This window comes from Hordeum vulgare, chromosome 2H (genome assembly GCF_904849725.1).
Source record: "Hordeum vulgare subsp. vulgare chromosome 2H, MorexV3_pseudomolecules_assembly, whole genome shotgun sequence".
In the NCBI taxonomy this organism is placed as follows: Eukaryota; Viridiplantae; Streptophyta; class Magnoliopsida; order Poales; family Poaceae; genus Hordeum; species Hordeum vulgare.
Genome location: NC_058519.1, coordinates 78,418,162 through 78,439,419, shown reverse-complemented (window position 1 = coordinate 78,439,419; position 21,258 = coordinate 78,418,162). Strand labels below are relative to the sequence as shown.

Here is a 21,258-nt window from a genome sequence, read left to right as displayed (position 1 = left end):
CTATTTTTTTTAATTTTTTAAATACTTCCATGTTTTTTCATGGTATATGTTTTTTGACCCCGTGCGTGATGTCAAGGCGCCAAGTTTGATCCAGCGAAGACAGGGGTCTCCTATTCAGAGGCGTCGATGAGCAGCGGGAGACCAGATCCAACGACGACTGCTAAAGAGGGACGAGGTCCAAGCAGAGCAAGGTGATGGTGTGGGGCTCCTCTTCGCGGCGAAGGCTGAGAGCTCCTGGTCATCCATAGCGACGACCTGCACGGGCATGGACATGGGTGGGTGAGTCAAACTAGATGGGAGAGGGAAAAAAAGAAATGAGGGAGAGAGGTAGGAGATGGAGGGAACATTGAGGTTGGTCGTCGGTGGTGAGGTGCTCCGACGTGGTGGCAAGGAGGCACAGGGAAAGGCCGGCGAGCTCATGGACGTCGGAGGAGCGAGGCGACGACCTCCTTGGACACCATTAAGGAGGAGAAGCACATAGACATGAGCGCCATGTGAGAGCCTATGAAGAAAGGGAGTGGAAAAGGGACAGAAGATAGAAGGGATTTGGAGGAGAAGATGAAAGCCTATTATGACATGTCCATTTAGGTTTATATGTTGGGCCGCGATATGTGCCCATTGAAATGAAAACAGACACGTGTGGATCATTTTGGTCGACGCATTGGAGGTTTTCCAGTATAACACTGAATAACCAATCGTGGGAGCCAATCATTGGTCATGATTTCCCGTGGCCCCTAGTGACCTTTCTGATGATGATGGCGCATCCGCGCATGCCCCACTTGAATGATAAAACGACTTTCATTTGCGCCTTAATAATCAATTGAACTACGTGCAATCAAATTTTGAAGTGACCATGCAATGATCATATCAATCATCATTAGAAAAGAAGGTGGGAGAGAATGAGAGGCTGCTTGGATCCAAGAGACTAAAACTAGTCTGACTAAAACTAGTCTCTTTGGGAGGCTAAAGTTTCAAGCACCCGTGACTAAAGAGAGGCCAAAACTAGTCTTGAGGCTAAAATCTTTTAGTCAGGGGTACTCCTACTAAAATATGCATTAGTCATCTCTCTCCTCATTTAACTCCTCATGCAAGTTCTGGATTGGAGGGTTTGGAGGATAATAAATGCTCACTAACTTGATTTTAGTCTCTTTAGTACTTGAATCCAAGCATGGGTGAGGCTAGCAAGTTTTAGTCTCATTACTTTTAGTCATGGGACTAAAACGTATCCAAGCATCCTCTGAGCTTTTGTATTTGCATACCGTTGGCGCCGCATGTGCCACAACTTTTACGGAAATGAGAGTATATATATAACTATACATACTCGACTGGAATCATATCAATCCTTGCGAGATCGCACTCGGTTCACTGTAGTTTAGTACTCCCTCCGTTTTTAAATATAAGTCTTTTTAGATGTTTCATTAGAGACCACATAAGAATATATATAGACATATTTTATAATATAGATTCATTTATTTTACTCCGTATATAGTCTTCTATTGAAATCGTTAAAAATACTTATATTTTACTCGCTCTGTAAACTAATATAAGAATGTTCAGATCACTACTTTAGTAATCTAAATACTCTTATACTCCCTCCGTCCGGTGAAAAGTGTACATATAGATATTTTAGGACAAATTATGAAGTGGGGTAAAAAATACATTGAAAAGATGCAAGCCATCATCTCTCACCTCTTTAATTACCCAACCCTCAATAAGCTAAGTGCATGTAGAAATTAAGAAGACTATGTGTAGAATGTTATTGGTCTTGATTACCGTGTGATGAGAGAGAAACATTTCTTCCTACTTTAAAGTGCATTGGAAAGATAAATGTACACTCTTTTGTGAATACATTTTAAGGCCAAACGTACACTCTTCACCGGACGGAGGGAGTATTAGTTTATGGAGGAAGTACTCCCTCCGTCCGAGAATAAGTGTACATCTATCTTTTGTTCTAAGTTAAATTTTTAAAATTTTAATCGACTTTATAGGAAAAAGTAACATCATTTATGACACAAAATTAGTATCACTAGATTCATTTTGAAATGTAGTTTCATAATGTACCAATTTGATTTCATATATACTACTATTCTTATTTATAAAATGAGTCAAAATTTTAAAACTTAAACTTTCAACAAATGCTAGATATACACTTATTCACTGACGGGGGTAGAACGGAGGGAGTAGTACTTAACGATGTCATGGATCTGGTCCCAATGCAGTTCATCGTGGCAGTTGCTAGCCGAGTTAGCTATATTTATAGCGATGATAATAAAGTGATAACGACCGAAGATCGCGTATGCATGCATGCATCAGCGTCCCAAAAATAAATGGCGATCGAGCTGGAGAGGATGCAGAGAATGCATATATGGAATATAGTGCTGGTGGCGCAAAGCATGTGTCACAACAAGGAATATCGATCGGGCGGCCGTAGGCGCCGCTCGGTCGTTCGTGTCTTTTCCTCTCCATTTTCCTATGCTCGCGCGTCTCCCCACGACTTGCTTGCATGCATGCATGCATGCCGCGCTCGGCCGCCCGCCACGATTCCTCTCCATGTGCCAACGTGTTTCCAATAACGGAATTTCATCCAGGCTTATATATACGTGCGCCCGTAGACTCGCTTGTTCCCCATGCTTCCTACTACAACTCAGCGCTCACTCACTCGTCACTTGCATCAGCCGTCTGTTGTCTCGTCGGCCTCTTGCTTCGCTGCCACGAACCTCAGCTAGCTCACACCACATGGGTCTCGAGGCCGAGGTGCTGCCGGTGTGCCGGTACCAGAGGCTGCGCGCCGAGCAAGGCGAGGAGATCAGGTCGGCGGCCGCTTCGGCTACCAGGTGGACGAGCGCGAGGCGGCCGCTGCGGCTGTGGAGGAGGGCGGGCAAGAAGGTGGCGCCGCGTCCGGGCGGCGGCAGGAGGGTGAGGCTGATGCGGCTGGTGCTCGGCCTATTGCGGGCGAGGCGGGCGGTGGCGGTGCTGGCGGAGTTGGTGCGGCGGATCGCGTGCGCGGCGGAGTGCCCCGCCATCGTGTTCTCCTCGCGGTGGGGGCTCCCCGCGCTGCCCCACTCCGCCAGCGGCGGCGCCAGCCGGGCAGCCAGGCTCCGGGCTTTCTACCAAGAGAGGAGCCTCTCCGTCGGCACCGGCCCCCATTGCTGATCATGAGAAGCATTCATGCCAACAGTGGACGCACCGTCATGCAAGAGAAGAGAATCAGTTCTTTGAGAGGAGGAGATCGTGTGGCATATTGGGGAGGAGATCACGCGTGGTGGAAGAAGGTCGTCCATGCTTTAGTTGCCGTTTGATGTAAATCTCGGAGAGATCGTGCATTGTGATCTATGCAACCATAGTCATCGATTTTTATGATTAATAACTCAACAAGGACAGTTCATTTCTTTTTCAATATAAGGAGAGTTTTTTTTAACATGCAAGCACTTATATAAACATGCATATACTCACCCTTATGAACGCAGACACGTACATCTTACCTCTATGAGCCCCTGCAAGAGACTGAACCGACATATCATGTTGAGATTTATGAAGTCACCGTAGACACCTCGCCGGCGACGAAAACGTCTCTTCCCACTGAATATGTATCACCGGAAATTCTGAAATAAATTCAAAAATAATACGAGCACCAAGATTTGAACTATAATAAAATGGGGATATCACTGTCCCTCTAACCATCAACCGCATGTGGGTTTGCAATATAAGGAGAGTTTGTACCAGCATTTCCACAAAATATGTTGGCCTGCACATCATTAGTTCCTATAGTATCAAGTTTGGAATAAAGATAATGTGTATAGTAGATCTGACATGAATTTTTTAACATGAAAAGAACTGAAAAATCATAATAAATTTCAAAGTTTGGCTAAAACTTGAGCTTCTCCGGATATATTCCACGAGTACTCGCGATACTACTTTTATCTATATCATGTGCAAAATTAAGTGGCGTGTTAGGAAGCTCGCTGACATTTCCGTTGTTAATAAATTTTGGCACATTTGCTAAACAACAGGTCCCTAGAAAAATAATGCATGCCAATCACTTCTTCCGCTTTGCGCGAGGACAAAGGAAGGGACGATGATAGAAGCCCAAACGACGAGTGTTGTTCGTGCATGAGCGGGAGGCGATAGCTAGCACGAGCGAGTCTAAAACTTGGTCGGTGCGGGGTCGTCAAAATTCGACAGAAAGCAACAATGATGTGTGTAGTTGGGTGGGGCTTGGTGGGCAACTACATGAAGAAGAAGAAGAAGAAGAAGAAGAAGAAGAAGAAGAAGAAGAAAGGGAAACACTTTAGCTCAGACGTCTGGAGTCTCTCAATCGTGAGACCCTTTTGTTGTCGTTGATTCCTTTTCCATCTCACGGTCCATAATCCCAGCATTTATTGTTCCAATAAATTGAATCACACCGCAAAAAACTCAAGATCTCCACAAATCCCGCGTCCCGTTCCTCCGCACCCGTTGCCCCCAATTCCTTCCTCCACTCCCATCACGACCGTCTCAACTCCAATCCAATTCTCTTCGTTTATCACCGCGTCGCCGACGAGTCCAGGCTTCTTCTTTCAGTAGGCGAGCAACATGCTCTCATGGACGAGTCAACACTCAGCAGGTATGGAAGTAGCTCTCCATCTGCATGTTGCCATAGCACCATCCAACCCAGTGTGGTTTACCCCGATGCCTACAAACTCCCTTGAAGCGGTCATGGTGGTCTTCTTGGTGAGAAGTTCGTTGATCTGTGTGTGATTTTGCTTCTCCATCCCGTCTCCCTGATGCGCTGTCGTGAACCTATTTGTCTGCTGAGACTCTCAAAAGTGAAGCAGCAACGACGTCCCTTCTTCCCAACTATGATACAAGCATCGTCAATCTGTATGAAATCGGCCCACACCTCTTCTCATCTCCCCTAGTTAATCCATTTATTTTCATCTCAATTTGGTATGTATAAATTTACAGAATCATCCACTGACTTTGCTGACTAATTTAGTTCTAGTTTACATCTCCAAATTTGTATGCTTCCGATTGAGATCATTCATTTGAGATAGCATCATTTTCTATGCTTCCAATTTTTATGCAACAGTTGTTAAGACTTGCGTTAATACGATGCTACCAAATGTGCATGCTTCATACGTATAATTGTGCTTCGGCAGTGCATACATTTTATTCATAAGTATTATTGTTCTGATGCCTCACCTTGTCTTTGTTTAATTTGGTTCATCCTTTTAAAGTTGTGCTTCTACACTACATAAATTTGCTTCATTTCCATGCTTTATATTGTTTGTACTTGATAGCGAAAAAGTCCATGCTTCCTAAAATTCCCATGTAGTACATTGTTGATCTTAATTTGAAGGAATAGAATCAAGTTTTTGAGTCAGATTTTTTTGTTGACGAAGGATGCGACCCATAATCCCAGATACTTTCTTCCTTATTTTTCATTCTTCCAGAGTTTCTGTTGCAAGCAGCATATGGTTATATTTGCTAATGTACATCTAAAGTTATTCCTTTTCAATAAGCATCATGAAGTGGAGGGAACCCATGAGTTTTTGAAGAGTTGTTTTGCGGCAATTCGATTCAGTGATGCAGTTTTATGCCTCAAAGACAGCTGCAAAACCTACGTCGTTGATTGAGGGTGCAGTATTATACTCTGGAAGTTGGCTCTTTCCTGAGCCCCCAGATGCGAGAACCATGAAGGCTGCATGATAAAGCAGGCATAGGCGTACTTATGTGCTGCTGTACATGATCCCTTGATTCCGACGACAACATGCACACAACCTATGCTGCTCGACGCCTCAAGAAGCTGTGCCGAAGTCAATCTTATGGTTTCCTCATCCAAGGTGTATAGACACAACTAGAAAGCAATTGCCAATTTGCTTTAAAGCGGATGTTTGACACATGGAAGCAAATAGACTTACTATGTCCATCAAATCATACTTCATCTGATAGCAGTTTTTATTCTCTTGTCAAACTTTTGAAGCATTTGTAATAGTGACATTGGAAATATTTTTCTCATTGGGGGTGTTTGGTTAAAAGCAATTCTAAAGTGGATGGAAACAAGATGCTATGGTTCTGAAAGTAATATTGATTTTCTCTTTGATAGTAGCAAATTTATATTGGGTTGGCTGGAAGCAATTCTCCAGTCGATGGAATCTATTCTCTAGTCGATGGAAGCAAGATAGCAATGCTTTTGAAACAAAATAACCAGTTATGTAGAACCTAATTTTTTTATTACATTGAAGCAAAAAAACCATTCACCAAAGAAGAAAAAAATTCGATGAATGGAAACACCAATTTTATTCTAAAGGAAGCAAACTATTACACGACAGTGCAACCGTTTGTGGAAGTATATATTAATTGCATATATAGGAAGGAAAATTGAATTTAATAATTAGTTAACATATTTGCTTCCTACAAATCTGCAAGTAGTTTCCTGAAACCAATTTTTTTTTGCTTCCTACAAATCCTTGCAGTTAATCCCACACAATTAGTGGCGTGCATAACTAGTAGTACCTGATTTACGGATGTAATTTAATGCAAACCCAGACTCCAGAGGGTCATCTGACGGATCCTATAGTTCTAATCCTATGGCTCATGATTAGTCTGATGGAAAGGAGGGATCAGTAGTCTGATCCCTAGCGGTTCCCAAGAAGAAATGGGGTGGTTGAAGATCAAAAGTGTGAGGTGATCATGGTCATTGAATGATGGTTCAACAGTAAAAAATGGACTAACCCTAATTTATTTTTCAGTTACCTGGCAAATAGGGAACTCCCAATTTTGAGTACCACGAAAAGTATTGTCATTACCATGGGAACTCAACTAGATTTCTTTTATCGACAATTGTTTAAGGTGCAACAAGATTTCTTAAATCAACGTCTGATCATCGCAAAGACCTTTTAATCGGTTTCGGTATGTACCGGCTAACCATCTGTCGTTCACTGCAAGATGATTCATGCAGGCTGGCGGCCCACACATAACGTATAGATGCGTATTTGGTGTGAGCCTTTCGAATAATTTCTTATGCCACATCAGTTGTAGGGAGAACGTATCTGGTGCACCTGTTAATTGATGTTACCGGTGCACAGGACGCCATTGCACATTAATGTTTTTTAATAGTCTGAAAATAAATTAATGCATTGACACAACATCATTGTATGTTGTCACAAAAATACAAATCTAAATTCAAAACATTTTTTGATACTAAAATATATTTTTAAATGAATGTGCTAATGCGCTAAAATTGAAGCCCGACTTCTGTTATGTATTATTAAGTGTTACATTTGTAATTTTTGTATATTGAGCATTGTTTCTAATTTTGATTTTTCTTTTAATGAAAACATATATTAACGTTGTGTCAGTACAATAAATTGTTTCTACATTTTTACTATTATTTTTGAATGCGCAACGGGGGACCAATGCACCATTAGCACCAAATGCCGACGTGCACCACATACATCCCCCATCTCTAGGCCCCACACGTGTCCTCTCTCTCTCTCTCCTCCAAATGCATGCATGGCAGAAATAAAATAAACCCACTATCTCCTCCTTTATCCAACAAATCCATCCTTTTATTCAACATATGCACATTTAAATCCATAATATCTTTTAAACCATAATTTAGTTTTTAAAACTTTTTATATATTTGAACTCTTGACGTCAAGACCTTTGAAATAAAATTAGTCTAGAGTACATTTGAACGTGTTTAAATTTTAACGTTTCAAATGAGTGAAATCAGTTATCTAAAATAAGTGAAATGATTTTTTTGAATTTGGTGAGACCGAAATTCTGAAATGATTGAAATCTGTTTTCATGTGTATGAAATATATTTCAATGTGAAATACGTGAAAGGTGTAATTTCATAAAAATATAAAGTTGATTATTTCAAATTATTTTTTCAAATGAGTCAAATCTAGTTTTGAAATGAGTGAATTTTTCTTCTCTAAATTATAGATTTTTGAAAGTGAAAGCACCTCTTTGAAAAGTGTAACCAATTTTTTAATTGAGTGAAACAATTTTCTAAAATGATATTGTATTTTTAAAATATATGAAACTGGTATTTTTAAAATATTTGAAATTAATTATTTAAAGTATATGGAGACTAATATTTTTCTAATATACGAAACATTTTTTAGTTACTTTGTCAATTTTCTTATTCTAGTGTGTGAAAAACGTGTGAAATGTGTGTATCTAAAATATGTGAAATTGATTATTTCAATTATATAATCAATTGTGCAGAAATTGTTATTTAGAATATATTATGAGAACTTGGTTATGAAACAATTATTTGAAATATGGGTAATTGGTTGTTTAATATTGCAGAATTTATTATTAAAATATATGAGTCAAAATATGTTAAACGGGTTATATGAAATATGAAAATTTGTTTGTTTCATCGTACAGAATTTATTATTAAGAATATATTAAACTTGTATTTCTCCACAGGTGGTAGTTAAAAATTTATTATTAAGAATATATATATACACATGTGGTAGTTAGCATCACTTGCATTTTTTGAAAGTGAGTTATATGAAAAAATTACAAGTTAGCCCATAATTTTATTATATTTGTGAAATACGTATATTTTTATACGTAAAAAAGAACATACACAAAAATGATACATACTATCAAAAAAATAGTATATATACTACCTAAATATTATTATATACTACATACTATGCGTACATACTCTCCGATTTGATAGATACTACATACAATATACAAAACGTAAGTGGTGGTAACTATCACCGGTGGTAGATAAAATTTATCCTATTTTTTGCACACACACTATATATATATATATATATATATATATATATATATTTGGTAGGATGTATTTTACACACACACACACACACACATGTGTGTGTGTGTGTGTGTGTGTGTGTGATTCTTTGAGTTCCATATTCCAGTTTGGGGGAATGTGGGAAAAAGTAGAAATAACTTTTATCAAATAGTAAAAAAATCTAATATTTTATGAAAGTGACTTCAAAGATAATTGAAATAAGTAAAATAAAATCTAGTTCAAATATAACCAAAATTTATGTTGTTCTGAAGGCTTTTCACCACAAATTCAAATATATAAAATGTTTTAATAATGGACATTTGGTTCAAAAGTATGAATCATTAAAAATACTAGACAATGCCCCACGCGTTGCTGCTGGAACCTTTCTAAAAATGCATAAATAATTGCTAAAAAACAACTAAAACTAATGAAAATCAATTGTAAGCTTAAAAACACGTGAAGCATATAAAAACAGGAAAGCAGAATTGCAGTTAATAGATCATTTCTAACAAAAATGTAAGGATGAACTATAATGCAAAAAATAAGTTATGAATAACATGCATGAACTTATAATGTGGTAATATTGAATGCATAGTGTAATAGAAAAAATGTAATTTATGGATTGCATGCATGACTTGCTTATGTGGAATGGTTGCATTTCTAGAAAAAAATAGGTAGTTAATTGTAGCTATTTAGGAATAGAAGATGAGGATGAAAATAAGCATGCATGCATGCACCGTTCTCTCCACTCTACTACCTCTTTTCCAGATTATAAGGCTTGCACGTATTCCTAGATCTATAATTTGATCAAGATAAAATGAGTTGTATAGTCTAAAATTCATACCATTAGAAAGTAGACGGTTTGAAGTTTCTAATGCCATACTTTTTGTGATATATAACTTGTATTACGATGGCCTATTTGTCAACCTAGGAATACACGCAAGCCTTATAAACCGAAAAGAAGGTAGTAACACTCATCTGTAAAAGCTGACAATATCTAACACTAGCGAATGTATTGTGATGTGTAGTCTGATTTAAAAAAGAGTATAAAATCTGTATGAATCTTAGAATAAATAGGCAATGGTGGATTCCTCGCAGCTCGGTACCGAACCGCTAGAAAAACTATTATGATCTACTTCCTCTGTTTCTAAATAAAAGATCTTTTAAAGATTACATTATAAACTACATACGGATGTATGTAGTCATATTTTAGAATGTAGATTCACTCATTTTGTTCCGTATCTAGTCTATAATGAAATCTCTAAAAAGTCTTATATTAAGAAACGGAGGGAGTACCTCGTACCTCGTAAAAATAAATAAATATATTATGATCTGATCATGACAACGATGGTAATAATTACGAAGATGGCAAATGGCCATGCTGACATACATATATTGACGTTGAAGTGGCATGATTCGTACAAGTTTCTATCCTTTCCCGCTCTCACATGAATACATGATGCTAGCTAGTGATGGAGATACATGCATAACATGCGTCTTTGCATTTTCGGGTTTTCATATATGCTTCCAATCGAGATACGTAGTACTCCCTCTGTAAACTAATACTGTACTTCGTATAAAAGTGTTTAGATTATTAAAGTAGTGTTTTAAATGTTCTTATATTAGTTTACGGAGAGAGTATGTTGGTACGAGCTTCACTTCACTGCGAGTGGGAGTGGGGCGTCATGTCCGTGTAGCCGACGCTTTTCCTGGTGGTGGGGAAGATCATGAACACGACGCTGGACAGGAACCCCGCCCCGAGCGGCAGGTTCACCAGCAGCTCCCTCACGTCCGCCCCGGCGTTCGGGAACATGCAGCTCTGTATGCTGGCGTCGGCGACGGCCACCGCCAGGAACACAACCGCGGAGAAGACGGCGTGCACGAAGTCCAGCCCGTTGACCCTGAACCGGCCGAGGTCGTTGAACATGGCATCCCGCTCGGCGGGCGCGCCGGCGAAGTTGAACGGGTAGAAGGACCGGAACGTGGCGATGCCGTAGTAGAGCTTGCCGTCGCGGCCGACGAGGCTGTCCGTGAAGGAGAGGAGCACGCAGGAGAGGGCGCAGCCGCCGATGAGCACCAGCACCAGGTATCGGTTGGCCGTGTGGCAGACGCCATGGTTGGTGAAGGACGGCGCCAGCGCCTGGAACGCCAGCACCGTGCCCGTCGGCAGCAGCTTCAGCAGGTCCGACGCGCCCGACAGCGTCTTGTCCACCGGCGACTTGCCCTTGATTGGCTTCGTTTCCTGAGGCGGGCATTCTTGGCCGGTCACAGGCATTTCGACGCGTATCGCACAGGAATCCATGGAGCCGCGCGTCGGCCGGCTGATTCTACGAGGAGATTTATGAGTCAGATCGATGCTTGGCGCCGTCGTTGGATTCCGTTTTATATAGAGTACGTGAGCGAGGAGTGCCAGCCTACGACAAGCAACGATGGTGTGGTTGCTCGGAGCTACACGCGAGAGTGACGCCGGCGTAACCGAAATATTCTCGGCCTTTCGAACGAATGCATGCATGGTGGCTCACCCGGCCAAGGAAGGTAGCTTGGTTGGGATGATAAGAAACTGCACCCAGAAACGGTTGTGCCAGACACCTGCCGATCCACAACGGACTCCTAGTTTCGGACAGTTGTCGCTCAAGAAGTTGAGATTTTTTTAGGGTGAAGTTGAGCTTACTTGAAAAAGTTATTTTTTTAACGAATACTTGAAAAAGGTTAATGATAAAAAAGGTTCATCAATTTAATTAAAAAGGAAATTCATCATGCTGTTTGTTTTTGAATAATAAATTCATCTTGTTCTTAATGGGCCGGTTTTCCTTGTTGGAGAAGTACAAACCCTAAATTGTGGTGCTTGGCTCGATTTAAATCGTATGCTAGCCGAGTGATCATGAACTGCACCAATCTTTGACACCAAGAGAAAGTTTGGATTGGCATTTGGCGTGACGCCGTGTCGAAGTTCCGTCCCAGTGCCTTCGAGTAGCACCGTGCGGCTAGATATCTTCTGAGGTATTCTTTTATGGTTGAAGACGACTGGGAAGGTGGATCCGGTGACTACTCCTCTAATAAGTTTGAGATTGTCGCATCTCGTGTCAGTCACTATATATATATTTAGAACCATTGCCCACTTGACGACTTTACCCCACCGGGTTGTTTTGGCTAATTTCAGGGCATTCTGGGCATCCATGCTCCTGGCAATGGCAAGATCCGAGATGTGAGTTGCTTGTCTTCAAGCCTCAACCTTATTCTGACTCCTACTAGGGCAATCAGGTTTAAGTTAAGCCCGAACAGCTTAGTTTTCCACTTCTCTTCCGACACAAGCTTCTTTGCCAAGCCTTCCCCATCAACTGGAAATCCAGTAAGAAAGGCAAGGGGCGCAACGGCAAGGCAATCTCAAATCATAATGGGAGTTTTAGGTTTCTTTAGATAGATTCGCCTTTGGGGTTGTTACAGAATCGGTTCTTCAAGGAGCTCTTAGTACGGTGGATGCATCGAATGCAAGCTGTACGTACAATTCCTACGTACTGTTACGTGACTTTCCTAAACAATCTCTCCCCCCTCCCTGATTTCAAGTGGATGGGCCCCCCTCCCCTAACTAAACCCAATTAAAAAAGGACAGATAAGAAATTATGTTAGTTTACGTAACTACCTTACGTAGGTATAGCATCGAGTTGGTGGAGATGGAGTGGGGGGGGGGGGTTCTCTTCGTCCTTCGTTTTTCTGAGCATCGAGTTGGTGGAGATGGAGAAGGGGAATTCTCATATCCGACATACATACGGGTAGAGTTCCATCATCGTTGGCCTTTGTTGCAGAGAAGCTAAGATATCGACCACTAAGGGCATCGCCACTCCCTAACCCCCCCCCCCATAGGCCCCCAAGGCGTCTTTTTCAGCGTGGCGGCGAAAAACCGGCCCAGTCGCGCCGTCAACTCCTCATTTAATGCCAGTTTAGACCAAAATAACAGCCGACGAACCCGAGCCCAGCCCAGCCCCCCCGGGGCGCCTAGGGTCGCTGGCCGAAGCGAAAAGTCGAATGGGTCCGTGCCGTCGGCGACAGACGGGCCTATTTGACAGATGTGCGAAAATCGAATGGCTCCGGGCCGCTCCCGCCATCGGGCTGCTATGCCGCCGAAGAAGTACACCATCCCTTGCCCGGCCACCACTTCTGATTCCACTCACCCGAAGCAGAGGAAGTCGATGCCTAGGCCGGCGGGCATTTCGGACGCCCAATGGAGGGCGGATGTACATCGCCGGGAGGCGGTCACAACCGACCAGCGGAGAAGACTCGACGCCAAGAGGATCAGGAAAGCGGCGGCCGGGGACGAGGCAACAACGTCGGAGGTCGAACATGGAGAGGCGTCTCGGGCGGGAATGATGAATCCGCCCGGATGCAACCCGTAGGCTGATACGTCCATTTTGCATCATGTTTTCATGTTGATATTTATCGCTTCTTGGGCTGTTATTTCACTTCACGGTACTATTCTTATGCATTTTCTCTCTTATTTTGAAAGGTTTACATGAAGAGGGAGAATGCCGGCAACTGGAATTCTGGCCTGAAAGTGGAGCAAAGTTGAGATACCTATTCTACGCAACTCCAAACGCCGTGAAAATCAACGAGGATTTTTTTCCGGATTTATCAAACATACTGGGCCGAAGAAGTGCCAGAGGGGCGTCAGGGGTTGGCCACAAGCCTGCACGGCGCGGCCACCCCCCAGGCCGCGCCATGAGGGCTTGTGGGCAACCTGCTGGCCCACTTTCCCCCCTCTTCTTCTATATGAAGGGTTTCGTCTGGAAAAAAAATCATGGAGGAGCTTTTTCGTGGATTCGCTGCCGCCACGAGGCGGAACTTGAGCAGAACCAATCTAGAGCTCCGGCAGGACGATCCTGCCGGGGAAACTTCCCTCCCGGAGGGGGAAATCGTCGTCATCGTCATCACCAACACTCCTCTCATCAGAGGGGACTCGTCACCATCAACATCTTCATCAGCACCATCTCATCTCCAAACCCTAGTTCATCACTTGTAACCAATCTCCGTCTCATGACTCCGATTGATACTTGTAAGGTTGCTAGTAGTGTTGATTACTCTTTGTAGTTGATTCTAGTTGGATTATTTTGTGGAAGAGTTTATGTTCAGATCCTTGATGCTACTCATTACCTCTCTGGTCATGAATATGATTATGCTTTGTGAGTAGTTACTTTTGTTCCTGAGGACATGGGATAAGTCATGCTAATAGTAGTCATGTGAATTTGGTATTCGCTCGGTAATTTGATATGTTGTATGTTGTTTTTCCTCTAGTGGTGTTATGTGAACGTCGACTACATAACACTTCACCATTATTTGGGCCTAGAGGAAGGCATTGGGAAGTAGTAAGTAGATGACGGGTTTCTAGAGTGACAGAAGCTTAAACCCTAGTTTATGCGTTGCTTCATAAGGGGCTGATTTGGATCCACTAGTTTAATGTTATGGTTAGACTTTGTCTTAATTCTTCTTTCGTAGTTGCGGATGCTTTCGAGAGGGGTTAATCATAAGTGGGATGCTTGTCCAAGTAAGGACAGTACCCAAGCGCTGGTCCACCCAGATATCAAACTATCAAAGTAACGAACGCGAATCATATGAACATGATGAAAACTAGCATGACAGAAATTCCCGTGTCTCCTCAGGACCGTTTTTTCCTCCTATAAGACTTTGTCCAGGCTTGTCCCTTGCTACAAAAGGGATTGGGCCACTTTGCTGCACGGTTTCTACTTTTGTTACTTGTTGCTCGCTACGAATCATCTCACCACACAAACGCTTGTTACCAACGATTTTAGTGCGTGCAGATTTTACCTTGTTGAAAACCACTTGTGAGATCCTTCTGCTCCTCGTTGGGTTCGACACTCTTACTTATCGAAAGTACTACGATTGATCCCCTATACTTGTGGGTCATCATAGGCTGCATGGAGCCACCAGGCCAACCTCTCACCAACGATGCCACCCTAGGGGTACACACCCTCGCCTGGCTACTCCGACGACGACGCACATGTTTCAACCCCAACACCACCTTCCCGCATGGCACGCCGCAGCGTTCCTCCCCCATCAGCTTCATCCACAACCCGCGCACTCCCTCCACCGTGTTCAACGCCGGCCTCAACACCCAGTACAGCTACTCGCCGCTAGCGTACTCGTCAGCCTCGCCTACGTCTCCTCTGCATCATGGTGCCCTTCCATTCATGCCCGGTTCAGCGCTACAGTTTAGCCACATCAATGCCGACATGGACGAGATCATGAAGAGCGGCTCCGTCGCCGCCACGTCCTACCTGGGATTCGGCGTTCAGGATGAAACAAGGGACACCGCCGGCGACATTGATGATGAGCTCCACGATGCCGAGGAGGAGGGGGAGTAAGAGCAGGTGGAGGTGGAACCAGAACCAGCGCCGAAGAGGAGGGGGAAGAAGAAGCTGACGTCGAATGCCAAGCCAGCCAAACCCCACATCAAGTGGACGTCCAAGGAAGACGAGTGCCTTGTCGAAGCGTGGAAGACCGTCATCATCGATCCAATCACCGTCGTGAATCAAAACACCAACACATACCGGGGGAGAATCAAGACGGCGTTTGACAAACGCAAGCTGGTCGACCCCGACTTCGTCAACATCCACATGGACCATGGCGAGAAGGCCATGTCGAACCACTGGTCGACGATCCAGACGGCCTGCAACAAGTGGCATGGGATCATTGAGGAGGTCGCTGCTCGCCTTGAAAGCTGTGCCAACGTCGAGGGTCACGTATGGACATAGTTCGCCGGCCCCGGTTCGTCGTGTCGCCGTGTACTTTGCCGACATGTTTTGTTCGCAATTATGCAGATGGTTCAGATGTTCGCCATGTATCTCCAAGACAACGAGGACCAAGAGTTCAAGTTCCTTCACGTGTTCTCCAGGATCGTGTCGTGTGAGAAGTGGAGGGAAGTTCGGCTCGCTCGCAACAAGGCCAAGGAGACCTACAACCCAGACGCGCTTGTCACGGCTGCGGCAGAAGGGCACCCCAATGGCACCAAAAATGCCAGGGCACGACGCCCGCTGCCGAACGGCTGCAATCATCGATCGAGCAATGCATCACCGACGCTAAAAGCAGTGCTGCCAGGAGGGAGGAGAAATCCGACGCGTGGTAGACGACGTTGATGACGAACTAGCACGTCAAGCTCGGCCTTCTTAGGACCAACGTCATTACAAAGAAGAGGAATACCGACCTAGCGTTCTTGATGGGGGCAGACACATCAACGATGGACAAGCAGGTGAAGGTGTGGTACCTTGTGAAGCGCGACCTCATCTTAAACCAGATGCCCGCACCGGCGGCGACCACAACGGTGACGACGGCAACGCCCATCCCGAACGCAGAAACCACGCCGACGAAGAGCCCGGCCGCGGCCAGTCTCGTGACAGAGGATCTGCACTATGTTGAGCCGGACGTTTGTTTCATTTCATACCTATTGCCCCTTCCTTTTGACCGCCAAACTATTGGGTGTGTTCGATCGCTGAACTATGGCATTGCTGATCGTCGACTTGTGGCATGATGATCATCAAACTCGTGGTGTATTTTTGGCAGCGGGAAAGACAAATTTGAAATAGTTGGCGTGTGGGGGCAGAAACCTGGGGGTGTGTTTGGAAACTCGCTCACCCCCAGGGCGAAAAAGCGTCGGCGCAACGCCAAAAAGGCATTCGACGGGTGCGCTCGGGGCCAAACGACTGGAGTTGCTCTCAGAAGAGCTGGTTGATAGTGTTGAGTAAATAGGCAATTTTTCGAGTAGATTAATCCACGAGATAATAACTAGCACGGTATTGACTAGAATAATTTCATATTGATCATGAACTAATCTAGCACATACTACGCATATAGTTGATACATCTATGCATGCAAGTAGTACTGCTAGGAACGAAACGAACAAGAGTGGGATAAATATGTTATACCCTCCGGTTGGCCACTTGGCCGTAGCAGCAGCATTGGCGGCGGTAGCATCCTCTGCCGCCTTCTTCTCAGCTTCAAGGGCGAGACGATCGACCTCGGATGGTTCAGCCATGGTGATGACAAGGACGACGTGGATGTAGAGGAAGCAAACGGACGGAGGCGAGTAGCCGCGTGATTGCTCCCCAAAAACCTAATCGCCCCTCTCCCGTACAGGAACCGGTGAGGCGGGGTTTCGAAGGCCTGCTATCCCGTCGACCGTGTACGCGGTGAACGGGACGGAGTCGTCGGCGGCAGCAACAGCAAAGGAACGAGCGCGTGAGGCAGAGGCGATCTAATCTCGTGACGGCTAGGGTTGGCGTTAGCTCTACTTATATAGGCGGCCGGGCGAAGAGACGTGGGCTGAACCCACGGCCGAGTCGGTAACAGCCCACGATCCACGTCTCAGATCATGGCGCGTCCGTTACGTATTCTCCGATCCTGACCGGCGAAAATAAGCGCGTAGGTATGAGATCGGCTCAGCTCATTCCCGCAACCCGCGGCGCGTCGTGACGAGGCGTGGAGTGGCTTGGCGAGGCGGGCTGCGGAGGAGTGCGCGAGGGCCTCTTCTCTTCTCACTCTCCAATAGCATGTACAAGAGAGACCCTTATAAAGGGGTCTGATGACCCACAAGTGTAGGGGATCTATCGTAGTCCTTTCGATAGGTAATAGTGTTGAACCCAACGAGGAGCAGAAGGAACTGACAAGTGGTTTTCAGCAAGGTATTCTCTGCAGGCACTAAAATTATCGGTAACAGATAGTTGTGTGATAAGATAATTCATAACGAGTAGCAAGTAACAATAGTAACAAAGGTGCAGCAAGATGGCCCAATCCCTTTTGTAGCAAGGGACAAGCCTGGATGAACTCTTATATGAGGTAAAGTGTTCCCGAGGACACATGGGAATTTCTGTCAAGCTAGTTTTCATCATGTTCATATGATTCGCGTTCGCTACTTTGATAGTTTGATATGTGGGTGGACCGGTGCTTGGGTGTTGTCCTTACTTGGACAAACATCCCACTTATGATTAACCCCTCTCGCAAGCATCAGCAACTACGAAAGAAGAATTAAGACTAAGTCTAACCATAGCATTAAATTAGTGGATCCAAATCAGCCCCTTACGAATCAACACGTAAACTAGGGTTTAAGCTTCTGTCGCTCTAGCAACCCATCATCTACTTATTACTTCCCAATGCCTTCCTCTAGTCCCAAATAATGGTGAAGTGTCATGTAGTCGACGTTCACATAACACCACTAGAGGAAAGACAACATACAACGCATAAAAATATCGAACGAATACCAAATTCACATGACTACTTATAGCAAGACTTATCCCATGTCCTCAGGAACAAAAGTGACTACTCACAAAGCATAATTATGTTCATGATCAGAGAGGTATTGAATAGCATTAAGGATCTGAACATATGATCTTCCACCGAGTAATCCAAGTAGCATCAACTACAAAAAGTAATTAACACTACTAGCAACCTTACAAGTACCAATCGGAGTCGCGAGACGGAGATGGTTACAAGAGATGAACTAGGCTTTGGAGATGAGATGGTGCTGATGAAGATGTTGATGGAGATGAGTCCCCTCCGATGAGAGGAGTGTTGGTGATGACGATGGTGACGATTTCCCCCTCCGGGAGCGAAGTTTCCACGGCAGGACGGCCCTGCCGGAGCTCTAGATTGATTGTGCTCAAGTTCTGCCTCGTGGCGGCGGTGATTCCTCCCGAAAGCCTCCTCCTGATTTTTTCTGGGACGAAACCCTCCTCATAGCAAAAGATGGGAGCCGGAGGGGCAACAGGGGGCCCACAAGCCACCGAGGCGCGCGCCAAGGGGTAGGTCGTGCCTGGCAGGCTTGTGGCCTCCGGGTGGCTCCCCTCCGGTACTTCTTCCACCCAGTATTTTTTATAAAATCCAAAATAATTCCTCGTTGTTTTTTCACGGCTTTTGGAGTTGTGCAGAATAGGCATCTCAAACTTGCTCCTTTTCCAGCCCAGAATTCCAGCTGCCGGCATTCTCACTCTTCATGTAAACCTTATAAAATAAGAGAGAAAAGGCATAAGTATTGTACCGTAAAGTGTAATAACAGCCCATAAAGCGATAAATATCAACATAAAAGTATGATGCAAAATGGACGTATCTACTCCCCCAAGCTTAGACCTTGCTTGTCCTCAAGCGGAAGCCGAGATCAATAAATATGCCCACATGTTTAGAGATAGAGGTGTCGATACAACAAAATACGGACATGCAGGCATCATGATCATATTTAGAACAACAATATCGTCATATAATCTCTTATGCTAAAGTGACAATTCCTTCACAAAGTAAAGTATGGATCAAGAACCTTATTGAGAATTAACAACCAATAGCCTTTAGTCATTGAAGCAATTGCAATTTATCATAAAATCAGAAAGAGGCAAATATGATCTTGTAAAGCAAATTCACATACTCAATCATCCTTTCGTCTTCTACAATTGCTAAAACTCACGTGGTACTCATGAGATCAAAGTTTCAGTTGGACACAGAGAAAGATAGGGGCTTATAGTTTCGCCTCCCAACTATTTACCTCAAGGGTAATGTCAACAATAACAATTCATGAATACTTACTTCCAAGTTTACATATGAATATAGATCTTTCCCTAGCACATGACGCTTGCCAAGATAATGGCGAAATAAGGAATTGGTGTCGATCACCACGACTCTTTTAAGGATAAAAAGTAAAGGTACAAGATAGGCCCTTCGCAGAGGGAAGAAGAGGTTGTCATGCACTTTTGCGGTTTGTATGTGTGACCTCTTAGTGTGAAGGAACGTCACTTTATATTGCCTCCTGTGATAAAGAACTTTATTATGCAGTCTTGAAAAGGATCGAGATGGACCTAGAGGGGGGTGAATAGGTACAAATCCAAATTTTAATAATTACTTAGCAATTTTAGGCAAAAGTGCGGAATATGAGTGTAAGCCTAATAATTGCTACGACAAGGAGTAAGCTATTTAGAGTGAAGTAAGACAAGCGGTAAACAATAATCAAATACAAGTACGTAATAAGGATTAACACAAGTAGAGAGTTAGGGTTAGGAATAACCGGAACTCCAAGAGAGACAAGGATGTATCCCGATGTTCACTTCCTTGGAGGGAAGCTACATCACCGTTAGAGGGGCGGATGTTACCACGAAGGCACACCAACGCCACGAAGGCTCACCTTATTCTCCCTTTGAGATAACTCCACGAAGGCATTTCTCAACCACTAGTGGTAAGCCTTGAGGTGGCTTCCAAACCTTCACAAACTTTCCGGGGGATATCACAATGGTTTGATTCCTCTCCAAAGACTCCTACCGCCTAGGAGTCTCCAACCTCCAAGAGTAACAAGATCACGGGGATTGCTCAAAACTTGTTCAAATCACAAATCACTTTGGTGGGAAGGAGGAGAGGGAGACGATCTATCTTTTGATTGGAACAACACTCAAAGGGACTCACAAATGCTCTTGGGATCTAGGATTTGGTGTAGACAAGAGTGAGTGAGAGTAAAGGTGTTCTTGGGTGTATTCTAGCTGTGTTGAACACCCTTTCACGAGGTGGGAGAAGAGTATATATAGTGGGGAGTGAAATACAGCCGTTGGGACACTTTAAGTCACACAGGGTCCAGACGTCCGACAGTTGCCGGAAGTCCGGGCGTCCGCGAGGGGTCGGACGTCCGACAGGGGTCGGTCGTCCGAGGCCTGTAGATACGACTAAAGCTGTTTTGAATTGAACAGCGACCAGACGTCCGGAGAGGACTAGAAATCCGAGTTATACGACTCAACTTCTTCTGGTGGTAGGTTCCGGATTTCCAAAGGGTGTCGGACGTCCGGCCCTCGGACGTCCGGAGGGAGCCGGAAATCCGAGTTATAGAACTCAACTTCTACTCGTGCAGGGTTCCGGATTTCCGGGGCTGGTCGGACGTCCGACCCTTGGTTGTCCGGAGGTAGCCGGATTTCCGAGTTATATGACTCACAAACTTCTGGTGAAGGGCTGCGGATTTCCGAAGCCTGTCGGTCGTCCGGCCCTCGGACGTCCGGAGGGAGCCGGATGTACGAGGCTATAGACTTGTTTTGATATAAGAATAGAGTGGAGAATATGTGGTATTTGGAATGACAATAAAGATGTGGTATGAGCAAGTTCATCGCAAAACATGTGATCCCCTCTTAATAGTGCGGGATCCCTATACTCAATATCAGTAAACTCAAAAGACCAGTCTTCATCATCTTTTCTTAATCCCGAGCCTTCTCGAAATATAAATCCCCAATCTTCTCAGACAACCTTTGGCACATAATTCTCAATCTACTAAAGTACTTGCCATCCTGAGATACACTCAACAAATAGGATTAGTTTCCTATGTATGTGTTGTCATTAACACCAAAAGACGATTAGGGGCATAGCATGCACTTTCAATCTCCCCCTTTTTGGTAGTTGATGACAACATATACATAGGTCTCAAAAAGATTTAACATACATTATAGTCTAGGAGATATTTAGTACGGAGCTCCCCC

The 21,258-nt window shown here is 44.2% G+C and overlaps 1 protein-coding gene and 1 pseudogene across 1 annotated transcript; one reads left to right on the top strand and one right to left on the bottom strand.

The window, feature by feature from the left end:
- Positions 1-10,125: 10,125 nt before the first annotated feature.
- LOC123429641 (protein DMP2-like) lies at positions 10,126-11,106 on the bottom strand. The gene has a single exon (XM_045113658.1). It carries the CDS (start codon positions 11,064-11,066, stop codon positions 10,425-10,427), a length of 642 nt encoding a protein of 213 aa, XP_044969593.1. The 5' UTR covers positions 11,067-11,106; the 3' UTR covers positions 10,126-10,424.
- Positions 11,107-12,843: 1,737 nt separating this feature from the next.
- On the top strand, positions 12,844-16,301 carry LOC123425570 (annotated as a pseudogene).
- The last annotated feature ends 4,957 nt before the right edge of the window (positions 16,302-21,258 follow it).

What these genes read in the sequence shown, in the direction of transcription:
- LOC123429641 (XM_045113658.1), bottom strand. Translation starts at nt 11,066, where the DNA reads ATGGATTCCTGTGCGATACGCGTCGAAATGCCTGTGACCGGCCAAGAA.